At 40.0% G+C, this 18,680-nt stretch overlaps 1 protein-coding gene across 1 annotated transcript; it reads left to right on the top strand.

Moving 5' to 3' along the window:
* Positions 1-3,151: 3,151 nt before the first annotated feature.
* Positions 3,152-18,442, top strand: ca8 (carbonic anhydrase VIII). Its single transcript, XM_036521910.1, has 9 exons — positions 3,152-3,651; positions 7,404-7,595; positions 8,475-8,599; positions 9,646-9,741; positions 10,312-10,374; positions 11,331-11,379; positions 11,879-11,991; positions 14,778-14,954; positions 17,318-18,442. The coding sequence occupies exons 1-8, from the start codon at positions 3,579-3,581 to the stop codon at positions 14,910-14,912; spliced, it is 846 nt and encodes a 281-aa protein (XP_036377803.1). The 5' UTR covers positions 3,152-3,578; the 3' UTR covers positions 14,913-14,954; positions 17,318-18,442.
* The last annotated feature ends 238 nt before the right edge of the window (positions 18,443-18,680 follow it).

The raw sequence follows: 18,680 nt of genomic DNA on the forward strand, positions 1-18,680 counted from the left end.
CCAGGACATACCATTTGCCCAGTTTTAATTGAACCAAATAGCTATGCCCTGTATGCTGTTACACTTACATTACCTAATGCAACTCTACAAAGTATGATCCTGGAGTTGATTCTTCTAAAACTAGGAATATTCTGCTACATCTTCCAATTTGACTTTTACACCAGCCAATTGAAACGCTCTCAAGGATTCCTACTCAAAACCAACAAGTGTGCAGTTAACTAATCCCAGCAGTCTTAAGAGGCTGTAAGAACACAAAGAATACAAGGAAGAGATACTCCTCATGAATCTCCTGAAACAATGTGTCTCTGTGTAAGGCAGTTCAGTAATCAAGGCACATTTAGCTGGCAGAATATTTCTCACAGCCAGTGTTGCCTCCCACAGTGTCTTTCAAGAGTGATGGCATCGCTGATGAAGGGGAAATAGTCTACAGCCGATAGCCACCCAAAAAATTAACTATTTATTTTGAATTTACATTTAAAGCTAACTCATGTTTAGAATTTCAGTGTTCAAGCGGCGATTCTTTTTTCTATGTTGAAAGCACCACCACTGCACACAACCTCTAAGGCATTTCAAGTAGATTTGCAGAGAATGAGGATAATGCCAAGTGAAGGGAAAGAGAAAAAAGGTAAGCAAGCCAAGGAAGCAGAGCTATTTTTAGCAAGGCCAGCCATCTCAAGCAGCCGGGCCTGAGCTGCTCCAGGCCTGTGTGTATAAAATCTAACATCATATAGCAAATCACACAGAACATGTGGTTCTCAAAGAGAACGAGAATTGATGCAAAGTTGTAAAATTACAGCTTTGTTCAACTAATTTAATGAAAGCAATACTTTTTACTTGAAGACCACCACTTGTAGAAAAAGTATGTAGAAACAGTGCTGCTGATTTCAGTCATTGTGGCATTTCATAGTACCCTATGGGACTTTTTCAAATTTTGCATAAACCCTGTGCCATTGATTTAAAAATGTGTTTTAGCAGAATTCCAAAATCAGTCTGTACAGGCATGGTGATATTAACAGTGTCATACTATAATACATACAATGTGGAACACAAGGTCGTATAAAGAAAAGAGGATTAAAGTAAGTGTTCTGAAGCAAAAAGTGAAGGGGAGTTTCAAAATGCAAGGCACTAGCTCTGTGAAGTGCAGTCATTTTTTTTTAGAGAAAACATGCAGGTGATTATACCGAGAGGAAACATCAAAAAGTGTGTATGAAGAAAGGAATAGAAATTCAGTGACTGTACCTACCCTGTTGGCCAATATCAGTTTTGATTGTAAAACACTGGCTTTAGATATTGTCTATAAGATTTCATTGAAGAAGCCATTGATAATTACGAATAGATGGCATGTGTCATTTCAACACAAGAGCAGTTTATCTGATAAATAATATACATTACAAAAAATTAATCATGTAGTGGAAAACCTGAATTTACAATTAGGCAAACATATTGTGTGGTGTCTTGTTAGTATTACATCTTGTTTTTTTTTTTCAACCATCAGCTGGCATATTTCTGTTTGGCTGTGTCTGGTTGTTTATTGTGTAAGTTAATGCATTCTGTGCCATCAAGAACAACAGACATATAATAATCACTACTACAGTAACATAAGATTGGCATATCTTGAAATAGAAGTACCCCCTTAAGCATTATTAAGTGATTATGCGTGATCCAAAATAGTTTATGTTATGTTCCCATCAAACTATACAAAACTGAAGCAAACAATTTGAATTTTATTGTAGCAGTGCTTGGCTGTATGATTTTGAGTTACACTATGGTGGGCTATTGCTGTTTCCACTAGATGGCAGACTATACTACAGTATTTTGTATGATACCCTACAATGAGACCCAGACATAAGATTTCTCCCTTTTGAAAGATTTACAGCTCCATACAAGTTTAACAGAGAGAGTCAGTATGTTTGTTTCATGTAATAGCTCATTCTTGTGAACAAAAGAACAACCCCTGAATGTCTTCGAATGATCAGATGAACCCCCATTTATTTGAACATCTGATACACATTGCCTGGTGTGATATTTGTGAGATTAAAATTGAAATAAAGGACATATATTGAGAGACTTAATCTAATTTAATTTAATCCAATTTTCTATATGGAAAAATCTACTATTTTTATAAGACATTAACAGAGGTTATTTGACTGAACACGTTTTCTAGTTTAATTTTAGGAAAGAATTGTCTATAGCTGGAAGCCTACTTTTTCATTCTGTGATATTTTAATTCATCCCATGAATATTACTCTATATACAGTTTAAAACATTCCATTTCCTTAGGGTACTCCATATAATTTAATTTGAGTAAATAAAAGCAATTTAGAGACATATTACATTTCATATTCAGATATCAGTAAAAACATACCCCTGTTTAAGAACATCATTCTAATCATTCATGGATGAATTGAATAATTTTCTTTCTGCTTAAAAACTCAGAGAGCATAGAACAAATTCAAATTGGTGCCAATACTGAATTTTATCAAAGAGACACTAGGGTCACATTTAATGACACCTATAAGTAATCTTTTAAAGTGATATTCAATAAAAACATACCCCTCCAACCACACAAATACACCAACACAAACACTCACATATCTGAGAGAGGGACTGCATGTTTTATATAATTTGTGCTGTGCTTCTAAGGTATTTTTGCATTATAGCTAATATGTACTTGTTTTTCAACCACTTCACTCTGAAAAACAATCTCTAAGCTCAATTTAAACAGCACTCTTGTGTAATCAACAACCTAAAATTAGGCTGGGAATGTATCCTCATGTTTAATTTCCAGTAAGCCATTTCAAAATTACACAAAGATAACAATAACACAACAGAGAGGTATTTTTTTTTCCTGTGTGTTCCCACCTCAAAGGGTATCTTTTAAAAACATCACGTTTCCTTTCAGTGTGAGTGATTCTGGTCTCTTGGCCAAGAGAAACATTTCTTTACAATGGCTCTGGTCTACACTTTACCTACAGGTAGCCCTTTCAATTGTTACATAGTTGTAAAATAAGTTGCAGAGATATTTTAAGCAGCTGCTGTTTGAAGAGGAGTAGACGCCTCACCCAGCCAATCGGAGCACTTCTCCCCTGCAGCCTGTGGTGGCAGACTGTGAGCTACTTCCTCAGTGAGAGATTTAAACAGTGCACACAGGTTTACAGCTTGATCTATTGTACTGTACTCTCTCCAGGGTGGTACTACGCCGCAGTTTCTGTACAACTGTACTGACAGAGAGAAGGAGACCAACAGAAGGAGGGAGAGAGAGAAAAGAAAGAAAGAGAGAGAAAGCAGTCAGTCTGTCAGATTACCAGCTTCTCAGAATTCCTCTTCTTTCTCTTAAAAAAAAAAAACAAAAGAAACAACAGCATTGTGGGTTCTACAAGACTCTCCCTGAAGATTAAATACGTCATACATCAACAGGTGACCTGCACAAGCGCCAGGAGAGGAGTCAGAGAAGTGTGCCTGCTATCGCCATCAGCCAGCAGTTCTCTTTTGAACTTTTGATAAGTACAAAAGGAAGAAAGGAAACAAAGTTTTGTGCTTGTTTTTTTTTTAAAGGACGCTCGCAAGCATCCACCCTGATGGCTGACAACATGATTGAAGAGTCTGATTACTATCCAGAGAAGGCTGATTTAGAATGGGGATATGAAGAAGGTAAGAATTTTACTTGAATGAAATATATCAATCTCCCCTTTTTTACTATTATAAGAAGGGTGGTTTAGAATATGAAGAGGGTAACAGTGAATGTAAAATTTCTCTTTTTTACCATGGCAAGTAACTAGAGAAATTCTAGCCAAGGCCCTTCATATTGTCTTCAACTGAATTACGTAGTTGGGCTTGGCTGTGTATTTTGCATTTCAAATATTTTAATATTTCCAGTGGGATGCTAGTTAAATGGTGCCTCCGGCCATGAGGAGCATGTGGTTTCAATAGACACAGCCCTGATATTCAATGGACAGTCTGTGAATTATGACGTTTAGCTCTACAACAGCATGGTTGAAAAGAGTGAGGAAAATCACTTAAACAGTACAGCAATATGCAGTTTTTATTTTTGACTTTACGTATGAAATTCATGACTATGTTCACTAATTTGATCTTAATTGAAAAAGACAAACAACTGTATAGGAGAGGCAAGGCCATCTGGTTAACTGAAAGAAGTGATTTTTTTAATCTGTAAAGTTCACAGTTGGTTACCCTGCTTTGTCTCTCACATAACATAATCTGTTCAGGAATCTTGGCATCGCATCTAGGATCTGTTATATTCAGATGGCTTTTTTTTGCCCTTCGCATCAGATCAGATCAATTTCTTCTACTACAAAGCTTTCCTTGTATCTTGTATTAACTTCAAAGTAAAGTGTAAATTTTGTTATTAATCAGTGACTTGTTATTAAGCAGTGACTGGGATCATAAGTTAATGACATGAGTTTAATTTTTTTTTAATTGATTACATCCACTGTGGTTACCCGGGGATGCCATAAATGTCCTTCAGAAATCCAGTGAAAGTGACCCACATACAGGAGTTACCACAGGAGACATAAATCACAAAGGAGAGAATGTGTAACCATACTGTTCAGAGCTCTCTTTTGCTCTTTTACAACTTCAACGCTACCAACAAAAAAATATTCTTTACACAGTTCACACTGGTGTGTACTGACATTCTAAATTATAGATCTGCAAGGACAAGGGTGTGTTTGTGCGGGCAATAACAAGACATCACAAAGATGAATGTCTGTATGTTCCAGTGAGCAGAGTTAAAGTTCACTGAATTTACTAATTTCTCCTGGAGATGTTTTTCCTCCTCTTGGTGACCTGTCTTTCCATCATTACCTGCTCATTAACACAAAGCTCTGTTCAAGTAAAATGAATGAATGCTTAATAAGAATTTTTCCTGGGGACCTTCTAAATGACCCTGATTTTCTTGATGACATGGTCAAGTCAATGTGTGGATTGTTCCACTACAGACCTTATGCCATGACAATTTGTTTGTTGGCAGCTAATACTTCTGAGAGAACTTTTACTGTTCACTGACAGTCTGAAATGCAACAACCAGAAATGTAACAAAGCGCAAGGAGAAGTATAGTATATAAAAAAAACAGAAAAGTGGCAAATCTAATTCAGTTCTGTTTTTCAATTCCCATTCGCTATCAATGAGAAGTGAACAGAAAGAAAAAGATGAAACAATTTAACAGTGTACCATGCCTCGTCTCAGCACGTTCTTTGCAATAACGAATATGAGCGCCCCCTGCTGTCACAAGAGGGGAGGCTCTCACACTTTTTCCTTGGCAAGAACATGAAAACATACAAAGTTGACCCCCCCCCCCCCCCCCAAAAAAAAAAAAAAAAACACAAGTGGAAGGTAAAGAAATGAGCAAACAATATTGTATGACTTCCGAGTCGCGGTGTTTGTGTAGTTTTTTCTTAGTATTAAGCATTTGTTTTTGCCACAGTATTTGCACTATTTGCAGTAACTCTACTATTGTAGAAGAATGAACCCTTGCATTCACGGAGTGGCACATCTGTGGACAGAATGCAGTGATACTTGCCCTAGTTATAGGTTTACACCTGACACCTGGTCCCTATCATAGGATGCACATTGGAAAGGTAGGGATGGGCTGAGCCAACCATGTCTGGCAATAAAGGCCATGCCATGGTCCCATGGAACAAAACAGAGTTTCATATTAAGAAAAAGTAACAGAACATGAACTTGTACTAGCAGTTAGCCCATATCAAACACATATCAGCCCACCCTAAATTCCATACACATGAACAGGAAGTCTAAATAATTACTCAAACAAAAAAATCATGCATATATCCTACTCATGCATAAAAAATGTGTTACTAGTGATGGGGTACAATTTCTAAGTAAGATATTGTAGTATGTATGCGTGGCCATACAAAGACAGCAACATTGATCTATATATCTATACCATTGTGGTCCCATTTATTCATTTTGTGACATTTTCTGATTAATGTAATATTTAAAAGCATTTATGAGTGAGCACGCTCACACATCATAAAATACACTTGGGTTTTTCCTGAGCTTGCAGAACATCAGGCCACTGATAAACCTAAGGTGGGTATACAGATGTATCCAAATGTCCTTTTTATCACTGTCACAAAGGTTGTTGAGAAAAGAATATAATAAACATAAATGCATATAAACAGTTCTGGACATTTACATTTCACATTATATTAATTAGGGTGTTGAAATGTACCTATACTGCTGAAGATTTCTAAACAAGCTGTTCACAATGAGATGCTTATCAATTTAAAAAGAAACAGGAAAACCTCTTAATGAGATAAATTACTCTTCTTTTCCCTTTGAGAACTGGTTCAACATCAAGGTCATGAAAACAACACTAACAGGTTTAATGCTGTGCTAACAAACAAAACACCTGTTTATATAAAGGTGAGACTTTCAGGGTCAATGCATACACTATCTCAATTCAGCAGCAACAAGCAAACAAGCAAAATTGTAGGCTACAGCCTCAAATGGCCTGGTTAGGCTTACCCTATTTGTGCAGGCCTCTTCCCCTGAAAGATGAAGGGCCAGGAAGGACACACTGAAATCCTGAATGTTTACACTCCAGTACCATCAGAGGAAGTTTACTGCTGACTGCTTTGTTACCATGCAAAGAACATGGCAATAACTTTTAAATTGGTGTCATGTGGGACTATGTGGATATGACACAAACAAAATCAATAGCATTTTTTGTTTCATGTAGATGAGTAAACACTTTTCCTTTCATATATGCTCTGTCAAAGCAGTAGCTGTATTGCAGGACTTGTGCAAAGGGGCTTTAAATTAGGTTAGCAACAGGAGGCCTGGCTACTTTAACTAGCACAAAGGAAATGATGAAAATTCTCTATAACCTGGTTTCTCACCACATGCTTTCGTGGACTTCCTCTCAGGCTATAAGTAAAAGCTGGCTTTTTTTTTTTTACCTTATTAGGTCTCTCCCTCCAGCCAACAGACTGAGGCTTGGAAGAGACCTTATTAAATGATATACAAATATTCATAGTTTGGATGTTGGGTTCCCTAAACTGTTTATTTCTTTGCTGGGAAAAGAGCATTTAGGAAGTCATACATTATACATGGGAAATAAGTACAATTCTGAGTACTGTGCTCTGTGTTTCTGGGACAGTGTGAGATGACTAGGTTAACACACATGGCAGTGACTGTGCTCTGTTACTGTATCTGTGAAGCCCTCAAGAGGCAATGATTGTGCTTTGATGAAGTGTGATTACATTTATTTGACAGAAAATATCACAGATACTACATGATGAGAAACTTTCAAGCCCTTTAGTTTCAGTCCTGGAAACATCTGACTGTAGACCTTTTAAGAAAGAACTGTTTGCCGTGTGGTTCAGTTCGATACCCTTTGAGTGGAACATTTGTATTCCAGGTGTGGAATGGGGCCTGCTGTTCCCCGAGGCCAATGGAGAGTACCAGTCTCCTATAAACTTGAACTCCAGGGAGGCCCGCTATGACCCCAGGCTCCTGGAGGTGCGACTCTCGCCAAACTACGTGGTCTGCCGCGACTGTGAGGTCATTAACGATGGACACACCGTGCGGATAATGCTAAGATCAAAGTCAGGTAAGGTCAAGACCTCCAATGGTAAACAATTTGACATCAGAAAAAAACCCCACCTCTTCAGGCTTGATGAAGCCTTGACCATTGAGAGGAAGATGACAAGGAATAAAAAACCCCCTGGCTCTTGTCTGGCCGCTTTTGTGACCTCAAGTGTGAACAGCAGAACAGACAGGCTTGTGAAGGTCATCATCAGGAAAGCCAACCTTGTTTTTCTCCAGTGTGGGTTTTTCTCGTGGGCGTTCAAATGACTTAAACGTTTATTGTTTTGACTGCTTCAAAATGACATCCATTGTTTTGTGCATGAGAACTGTTGAACTTACAGCAACCATGTGCCGATGGAGCCCAGAATCATGGAAAAGTCCTTAGTCCCTAAGATTCTGAATGTGTGTTTCCAATAGATACATGCCACAGTTGTGTTTTACCATGAGGCCCATGCTATGTCCTGCCATACAAGGCCAGGTCTGTTAAACTCAGCTCTTCAGTGGCACTTTCTGAGAAATAGGCCCAGATCCAACAACAGAATGTCCTCTGCCAAACTAATGGAATGATCCAACAACATTATGTCCTCTAACTAATGGCAGAATCTGGGCTTTAAAAGGAATCCTTGTGTCCTTACCATGCCTATTACCACGAAAACGAACAAATGCAGTTATGTTATTTAACAGTTGGATTTTGCACTTATTAAATCTAAACTGCGTGTGTGCTTTGTGTTTTTTACCTTAAAAAGTCAGAATAGCATGCATTGACTGTCCTTTCTGCTCAAGTCTCATACTCAAATGGTGAAAATTCTATATGGAATCATATGACCGAGTAATCTTATTGTATAATGCAAGGAGCAAAAATAATGTTTGAGTACTTCCTGGTGCTTTTCTCTGGTTCCAGTGGTCACTGGAGGCCCTCTTCCCAGTGACCATGAGTATGAGCTGCACGAGGTGCGCTTCCACTGGGGCAGGGAGAACCAGCGCGGCTCAGAGCACACCGTCAACTTCAAGGCTTTTCCCATGGAGGTGAGGCCCCGTCTTGGACCATTTCTAGAGTCGCCACGGCACTTAAGACTGAGACAGGGGGGCAGCACTGATGTTGCACTCTCTCAATGTCTCAATTGCACTGCAAGCCTGTTGCTTGCTTAAAAATGCATTGCAAAGCCAGCTGAAGAATGGAGAGAGCACTATACTTGTGGCTTTGGCTGAAACCAAACCAACACAAAGGCATGAATAGTCAGAATAGTCTTCCTGTTCCCAGACTGGTCTTACCTCCACCAAGCTGACATAAACCTCAGCTCAGAAAATACTGACTTTTAAACTGCCCTTTGATCCTTTGAATACCCTTTTAATAGATTCACTAATATGCAAACTTATTTTGGAAACAGAGCATGCCAAAATGTTATTTGTGTTGGCATGGGTAAAGTGAGTCTGAAAAAGCCTTTTAAAAATAAATTTGAACGGCTTTAATAACCTGCCATCAACAGCAGTTCTAATGCACAATGGAGTCACTTGAAGCTGTCAACTCCAGCTTCTAATGGATGGGTACAGCTGACTTGAAGAAGTTAACAAAAGAGGCCACAATAATAAACCAGTCTGAGGGTCAGAGGATTACTTCTACTTACTGTTTATACGTATTACCAATTACTTCTCCTTAACATTGGGATCCAGGTTCCCTGACATAGAAATAGAAAGTTTTCACAATTAAGTTTTGCAATGATTAATGATGACATCCACAATCATACTAGGAAATCAAAATTTGTTACAAATCCTATCCATCACAAATTCAAACGGCGAACATGTTATGTTTACTGCAGACTAGTACCCGCCATATCTCTCCCATCCTGTTTGTCTGCTGTGCCTTATTTGATAAAATCATACATACATCTCAGTGAGCAGATACACCTCTGCCATAAATAAATACATTTCCTCAAATATTTCTTTGTGGAACCTCTGTGTAGATTCTCCACAAAATGTCAGCTGTGATTTCCTTCTCCATTGAAACCGTGAAAGCCATCTCCTGGGAGATGGTTGGGCCGTAAGCTGAATATAAAATGCCTGGTCTTTTTCAGCTGCATCTCATCCACTGGAACAGCACACTATTCAGCAGTATTGATGAGGCCCTGGGGAAAAGAAATGGGATCCTCATTATAGCTTTATTTGTTCAGGTATGGCTTCACTTTCTGTTCAATCTTTGTAGTATGAGCTGGCATGCTGATGAAAAATCATTTACAATGAAAAATGAAATATAATGATTCTGGGAAAATTACTTTTTTCTCATGTTTTTTTGCTTTCAAATGGAACTGCATTTGATCTTAAATGTTTTTTTTTTTGTTGAAGATTGATTACTCATTCCATGCACTATGCATCTGTTCAAATCCATAATCAAAAGCAACACAAATGTTCCAGCAACAATCTATAGCAGTCCAGAAATGGATACAGACAAACCATTCAAACCATATCAGTTTTACAGTACATATAACTCACTTCAGCGCACAGAACATATAACTTATTTCAGCACAATCACAAAAATGATATTCGATTAGATCCTGAAGGCAGACTTTAGTCTCTGGTATCCGGCATTTGAGAATCACCTTGTTTATATATTCTCTTTGAAGGGCCTGGTCCATATCACATTTGACAGAGAAACAGACTGTGGAGTATTATTTGTGAAGTCCCTTTTTGTTGTGATGTTCTTGATTGAAAACATTCTCAATATGCTGCCCATTTTCTTACAGGTAGGGAAGGAACATCTAGGACTGAAGGCAGTAACTGAGGTCCTTCAGGATTTACAGTACAAGGTGAATGATTCATTTTAACTTTTCTTTGTTGTTACAGCAAATAGACAAAGTGAATGTGAGAACTAGGCTGAATAGGAAATGGCACAGTAACTAAAGAATCTGCTGTTTAGTGTTTGAATTGTGAGATAAGGCGGCAAAACAGGCTTTCATAAGGCAATTAATTTCAGAAAAAAAAGCAGTTTTCCTTGACAACAGAAGAGCACCGGAAAAACTGTCAACTACCATCGCTGCTGCAAATCCATAAAGCCACCAGTGCCTAACCATAAAGAGGCTTTAGTCTGTACAAACCAGCCGGATGAAAATTTTAGAGATCTTCAAGATATTCTGTTTAATCTTATCAAGGGAGCTTGCCTAACGAGCCACGGTAAAAACAGCAAAGGGATTCATCCCCCCTGCAATAATTGAATTGGATCTATGATCAATGGGAGACGTGTGAGATTAAATTCTCTGGATGTGTACAGAAGGAGCATGACAAGGGGTGACCGGGTCAAAGCTGTGAGCCCTAACAGAGTTTGCATGCACATGCACTGCGGCACATATGCTGCAAACGCCACATGAAGGTTTCAGCATAGGACAGGCGGATGACCACTGAATATGAAATGTTGAAAAAAAATTAATGATGATATTTAAAAGTATGTATTATTCACGCTGAGATTTTGATAATAATCAGGCTAATGTCTGGGTTGCACTGAGTCATTTCTCTCTGGGAAGACCTGGCTTTGGTCTCGCCAAATTTTTACTTGCAAGTCTGAGTTGTCTGCTGTCATTAGAGGCCTCGGGTTACTTTGAATTCTTCTAGTGTAATACGCATTCTCTTGGGTATTGAGAGACCATGACAATGCATTTCCATACAATGTATTTCACAATAACATCTCCAGGCAGTGGGGAGACTATTGTTTCTGATAAACAACTGAAATTGAGCTTGAATACCCTTTTTTCCTATTTATTCTCAATAGGGGAAGACTAAAACAATACCCTGCTTTAATCCTAACACATTGCTCCCTGGTAAGTACTTCATCAGCCACTAGGGATGATCTTTATTTTGTCATGTTGTATGGCTCTGCTACAACCTTGTGCTGAATGATATTGTGAAACCCCTAAAAATCAGTGCAGATTAAACTCAAATTCGGATCTAATGGAAATAAATTCACAGAGAAAATGCAATACGTTGCTAACTCATCATAGTCATACAGTGCATTTTGAAAATGAACCCTAGGAAAAGTGTTTGAATGGAGATGACAATCATACAGCAAGCCTTTGGTCCTGAGAAGACTAGTTCATAAATGAGCTGTCCAATCAAACACTTGCCCTGGGTTTAATGCCCTCACAGAATCTTAGGTGTGACCATACCTCCATACCTCTCTATCCTCTGGATGTAAGAATGGCCCTTTGTGAGCTGTGGAAAGGAATGCCTGAAACAGTTTGACTGCAAGAAAGCAGAAGTGTCCAGGAGCAGGAGGGCGAGTGGGTGCCTCTGATCCGTGCCTGTGTGTCCCTTCCCCAGACCCCCTCCTGCGGGATTACTGGGTGTACGAAGGCTCCCTCACCATGCCACCCTGCAGCGAGAATGTCACCTGGATCCTCTACCGCTATCCCCTGACCGTCTCACAGATGCAGGTAGGAGCTGTGACTCAAGCCCCTGGCAGGTCGCGTGACTCACAGGGCCTGCCGGTCGAACATGCGCCCCCACGGATCAGCTGGACCCTCTTTAAAGTGCCCACGATCATTACACCTCTTTCAAGAGAAGGTTACTGCCGTCCCTTTGAATCAGGAAAGGCCGAAATGTCACAGATGAAATAAACAACCGGCGACCCTTTTTAAAGTGTCTCACTGGAAAAGTTTCAGATTGTGATCAATGAAAAACACTTGGGACAAAAGATTAAAAAACTAGGGTAATTGCTAAAGTGGCAGAAATCAGATCACGGCTTTGCGGTTTGCTTTGAGGAAGCATTTGCAGGCCCCGTTTCAAATTAATGTAAGTAGCACAAGCCTTTTAATCATAATCAATTTTTAATCATGTAGAATGCCATGCGACAAATACCAAATGGATGCTTTGCACTTTGGAAACGAATGTTACATGACAGTGTGATTGCAGGATGGTACACAAGAGAAGCAGTCATCAGACCAATTTACTGTCCACTGCCCCAGCTGACACCCACACAGAAGTCCAAACAGTTATGAAAAGAAGCTAAACACCCGCATTAAAACAAAAAAAAGCTAAATGACCATAACTGCAACAGTAAGTGAGTAGGCAGTTTTTGCAGTTTGAAAGTCACTGTGGGGACGGTGTTTGCTTGTCCTTGTGGCTGGTGGGGTGATTCCAGTGTTTTATTACCGTTGACACAGCTGTTATGCGGGAACAATGGGAGTCCAGGTGCGGCCTGTAAAATGTATCACTGTGAATAGCTTCTTCTAGTGGTTTTTATTGATGGGTTACTGTGAGTATCCACATTAATAAATCTGCCACCCCCAGCTGACCATCTGATCAGGCTTTCTGATGGCCTTGGGCAGTGCTGCTCTGCAGAGTTGTCACCGGAAGAGAGACTGTTTCATGCGGCGCTGCTATTGAGGCTGTAAAACTCTTTTACTGAGCCAGTGTAGGAAATTAGGAAGAATGATTTCCATTCTTCTTATGGACCGTACAAAGCTCTACAGCTTCATCTTTCGGGAATCGTTGTCGTGTGGTCTCAATAATAAGCTTTAATCCCCTATCCATCATAGCCTTTTATGCACAAAATCAAATGCCATTTTATTTTTTTTTAAAATGGCTTCAACCAACAAATAATTTTTGAAACCCGATGTGTTGATATAAAATTGCAGTGCTGTGTCATCATCTCCACATCGTCACAAATTACAACATGAAGCAGAAGCAAGGATGAAAAGACAGTCACAGACATTGATAGCGATGACCTTGGGATATCACATACAGTCATTGGCATAACTGATAGGAAAGATAAACCAAAGGCAGTCAAGAAAAGACAATATGAAAATATTCCATTTGCGCTCAGTGTGTAAAGGAGAGAAGCAGCAGGCTGCTTGAGAAAACTGGGCATCTGCAGACTTGTGGGCTTTGCTGCTTCCTATTAAAGTCATACTCACTGCAAGTACACACTCAGCTCTTAGCGACTTGCTCTCCCATGTGTCGTGGGTTTACAGTAAACTCTGACGGCAAACACATTTTTTTTTTTCACAATGGTTCCGGGAATAAATACCACAGTCCTTTGCCTGTGTTACCATATGCAATTTATTTAAACTGCTCACATTCACAGTCTTAATACTTCACACATGATTCATACCCCTGATTAAACAGGAACAAAAATACATGTTATGAAAATATGCCATGGAAAAAATATACCTACAAATATATACAGTATAGAAGAATGTGTACATTGGACATTTTTTCTGACTTAAACATTGTGTTATGTTACATTGTATGCTTAATATCTCTGCACAGTTTAAATTCAGATTGTTCACAAGTAATACATATTATTCTCAAAAACACAAGGGTCACACTTGTTCACAATGTTAAGTAATTATTTCAATAAAATCCACAAAAAGAGGCACCCTGAATTTACCAAACTATACCTGTATCACACTTCAGAACATGCCTTACTGAAAGATGAAATGAAAACGGAACTTTCTGGACTTGCTCATCAGATTAATGTCTGACCAAAAAAAGTGATGCATATGTTGAGAAAAAATATGGCAGGGTTATGTTATGATTTGGTGTGGTTTTGAAGCTACTGTATGGGCCCTGGGTTTTTTTTTTAAGATAGAGGGAGAAGTGTACAACGCCACATACGAGGACATTTTGGTCAAAAACTCAGTTACCTGGGAAAAGGTGCTTGAGAAAAAATGGACATTCCAGCATGACAATGATCAAAAGCTTTAAGAAATGATTTAATTGACCACAAAATTAATGTTTGCAACTGGTCATCTCAATTTCCAGACCTCCATCCAATCTAAAACATGTGGCTCAGACTCAAAAAAGCAGTTCACAAAAGAAAACCTAAAGATCTGAAGAACCTGGGGCCATTCTGCCAGAAGGAAGCACCTTGTAATCCATACCAGAGGAGGATTCACAAAATACTAACTGCAGGGGTGTGAATAAATGTGAACCTCATGTTTTTTTTTTCAGCAAAACTTGGGAGCGATACAGCTTTGCTTTGTAAAATGATATTATGACTGAGATATACATTTCCATTATCTTTTCAGCAGGAAAAATGGTACATTATATATATTTTTTCTGCTGTATTATGTTTTCGTTGTCAATTTAATCAGAGGTATGAATAAATATTATGGATGCTGTATGACCTTGCACATCTGTGGAGACCTGAGGAAATACTGTCTATCAGAGATATGTGATGAGCTAACGAGACTGTGTCTTGTCCTCTCACTTCCAGATAGAGGAATTTCGGAGACTAAGGTCACACGTCAAAGGGGCTGACCTCCCGGAGGGCAGTGACGGCATGCTGGGGGACAACTTCAGGCCGACCCAGCCCCTCAGTGACAGAGTCGTCAGGGCTGCCTTCCAGTAGTCATCGGAGATCCTCTGCGCTATCCTCCATGGCTGAATATAGGTCAGTTGATTCCATCAAGTGGTTTGAATAATTAAATGATACACTATGACCTAGTAGTCTATTCGCCAACTGACAACACAGCCAAATGAAACCTACAACAACACTCCAGTCTCACGAAAAACATTTTTAAGAACTATCAGTGTGTTTAGATATGATATGTACGAAGAGGTGAAACATGAAAGATAATATCTCAAACGAATCCAGCTATAATTAAAAAAAAATATATAACTTCACCACTTCTTATGGGAGTCTTACTTTAATGAAAAGAGGTCAAAAGCTCCCATAGGTGCCTGGCATGAGAAAACAATGTAACGGGGTCAAGTCTGTAGTAGAAGAATAACCCACTTCTTTCTTATCTAGGGCTTGTGTTGAATTTCTTCAGTGTTGAATGGGGGGCTATCTATTTTAGAGGTCACAGGGGAACACCTGAAGTCTGTGTGCAGAATTACCATTCTAAAATAGAAATCATTTGTTCCCAATTGAGGGCACACAGAAATGATGTCAGCTTCATCTATGAATCAGAACAGAAGCCGGCGTCTCATCACGTCGCGCCTGGCGACAGTGAATGAGAAAGGGAATCGCAGGGTTTTATTCACACATTCCGCACGTGCAGACGTGCGACCTAAGACCCGCAAGCCACGTCAGCACCCTGCCCCGATCGTGCCCGCTGACTTTGAACGTGACGCGCATCGCGCGTCGCTGCTGCCGGCTGAGTTAATGAGCGCGCGACAAAGGTGGCATTAACCTGCGGGAAGATTCAGAAACCTAATAGCGGGCACTGCTTTCCGCCCGGGTGGCTGAAGAGCTCCCGTGCTCTTAATGGAGAGTGGGGCAACCCGACCGCACGCAACAGCTCTGTAAGAGGACCTCCAGTGTGCAGCAGGGCACAGCTCTGTGAAAAGGGCCAGGGCTGAAAAAACACAGGGGAGGGGAGAGAGTTAAATAAACGGCAAGGCCAAAATAATAAACAGGCCCAAACTGAAAACGCCCAGGATGAGAATGAGCCCTTTCGCCATTTCAGCACCTTCACTGCTGAGGTGACTATCTCAGCTCTGCTATATAAACTCCTAGTGCCTGTCACAAGTGTGGTGGTAGTGTCTGTGTCTTTCCTGCTGTGGGGAACAGTGGCAGGTTATATTGTCTGACATGCCCTTCTCAGGTGTTCTGGTCATTGAATCAGAGTGAATTTGATGTGCGGATGCTTTATACACCACACAAACAAACTGCAATGTTGATTTTCTTAAAGTAATTCACTGAAACGACATGTGGATTAGGTGCCTATTTCTGCAAAAACTCCCTATCACAATTTTCTTGCAGTCTTGTGTCAATTGGTCCTATTGTACCTTGCAAAACAGAAAGGCTGTTTATTTAGGAAAGATGTTTATTTGGGAAAAATAAATAATTTTTTATCAATGTTAGAGTTTATTAACAGGTTACACTATATTTGGATTAGACTTTGAACCGGGAAAACAGAGATCTGAGGATATCTGTAACAATAATAACAAGGCCAGATGCATCCTGACTGTGGAGCGCTAGAACAACAGGGCAGTGAAATTGGTGAGAGGATGTTGATAACGCATGGCCAGTGGTGTCTCTGTGATAGTTACTGCCTTTAGATTTAACTGGTCTTTTACAATTTTGCATTCTTAAAGACCTAATTAGCAGAGCCAGGGAAATAAGGTTTATTCACATATCTCACCTCCACAAGTAAGAAAACAGGCACTACTACTAACTAATTAAAACATTATTCACAGAGGAGCACCGTCTGATTAGTTAGACGTCCTCTCACTAAATGATTATATGGTGCTTATTTGTACTGAATTCTCATTACTCGTTTGTGATTAGTACTAGGTTAACTTGAAAGCATACTTCTAGAATATTCAAAGTTCATTAAACAGAAGACTCTTGAATTTACTTCATCCTCATGACAGCAAGCAAGTTCAGGTTCTGAGCAAGCATTCTTCCATGTGACCATGAGTGAAATGAAGGTGCCTTGCAGTGGTGAAGTATTTCTTTTTGTGAGCTGGCTTCACTGCAGTGAAAGGGAGGAAGTAAGCTGAGGAGAGTCAGCGAGGCAGTGTTCTCCCTGAGATGGATGTGTGAGTGGGCCTCTGGCCAGCCTGGGGGGAGGGGGGGGGGGGCAGCTGAGGGGGCCTGTGAGGAAGGAAAGGCCTGCTCCTCTCCATACTAATGTGCCACAGACATTCCCCAAAATACTTTACTCAAAAAACAACAAGGACAGCAGACGGAACCGGCCACCTGCCTTGCTCTTCGTCGACCTTGCTCACTGCAGTGCGTTCGAGTGCTGCATTCCACAGAAATGTCTCCAATATCAGTGTATCTTTTTTTTTTTCTTTTCACAGAGGAGGGGAGAGAGAGAGAGAGAGAGACAGACAGACAATGGTTCCATAGTGCCCTGTTGGATGTAAAACGGGCCTCCTTGACTCGCCTCACAAAGACAGCATTGTATTGTTTAAAAGTAATGTCTCCAGCTCAGACAGCTGTGGCCTGGGAGAGAGAGAGATTCCAGGAACATTCTCCCTCGCGACGGACGGGCTGAAGGGACTGGAAAAGCACCTACTGTAGAGAGCAGCATCCACATAGATATCCAGAGTCATAGATCAGAGTATTTACTGCCTGTGGCAAGATGCCAGGAATATGTATTTTATTACTTAAAATGCAGTGTTGCTGTTTAGGTGTTATGTATCATGTGTTCTACATAATGTAATATAGCTAGCTTTGTAATATAATAAATTATTGTAGGATTTAAGGCCGCACAAATGTCGCTACTTGTAAATGTGTTCTCCCTTGAAAATGTGGCTTCATTGTAAGATTTGAACGTAGAGTGAGCGTCACATTGATAAGTCTCCACTACACCTGAGCATCCTCTGACCTTTTCTTCTGTGGGGTCGTGAATGGCACTATTTCGATTTTTGTCCTCTCTGTGTCCCTCCTGTTGACTGCAAGGTTCTGTGTGGTAAATGTTTTTATCTGTGAGATTTACGGAGGAAGCTTTGTTGACAGGGCAGATTTACTGCACCGTGGTCTGCCTTGAGAAAGGGGGCGGGGGGGCAGACTGAGGAAGCGCCCGAGTCCCATGCAGGCAAACAAGAAGATATGTCCTGCACAGAGTCACATCCTCCAGACCCTGGCCTTCACCTCTCGCCGGAACAGCAGGGAGGTCATGGCATCGTGCCGCCATACTCCGGGACACTTGACTGGGTTTACACGTTTCCAAGGATACTTTGTGTTGTGCAGAACCCAGCTTTGTCCTGATGAACGTTACAAAAAGCATCTAATAAAATTTCCAGTAACATTCAAGCTATACCCATTAAAACAATGTTTTCATCTGAGTTGTGTTAATCTTAACAGATGTTTGTGTGTGTGTGTGCGCGCGCGCATGCGTGTATGTGTAACATCATAGAACAATAATACAAAGAGAGTTTTTTTGTATCTTTTGATTAAAAACTTTGTCATCTCTTACAACAGAGCAGCATTAATAGTCATGATTTAGTGAGATTTTTATTTGCATAAATATCTCCATGATGAACACTTTTGAGCCCAGGATCTGGTTTGAGATGGATTCAGAGCAGAAATGAAAGTGCTAATTCACATGTTCAGCAAAACCTTTCTTTTCACTTGCATGAACTTGTGATGCAAAACTCTACAGGGTTGAATTATGTGGCTAGATGGAGAAAAGGACAAGGACAGGACAAATACTTATAA

This window comes from Megalops cyprinoides, chromosome 2 (genome assembly GCF_013368585.1).
Source record: "Megalops cyprinoides isolate fMegCyp1 chromosome 2, fMegCyp1.pri, whole genome shotgun sequence".
NCBI classification, from domain to species: Eukaryota; Metazoa; Chordata; class Actinopteri; order Elopiformes; family Megalopidae; genus Megalops; species Megalops cyprinoides.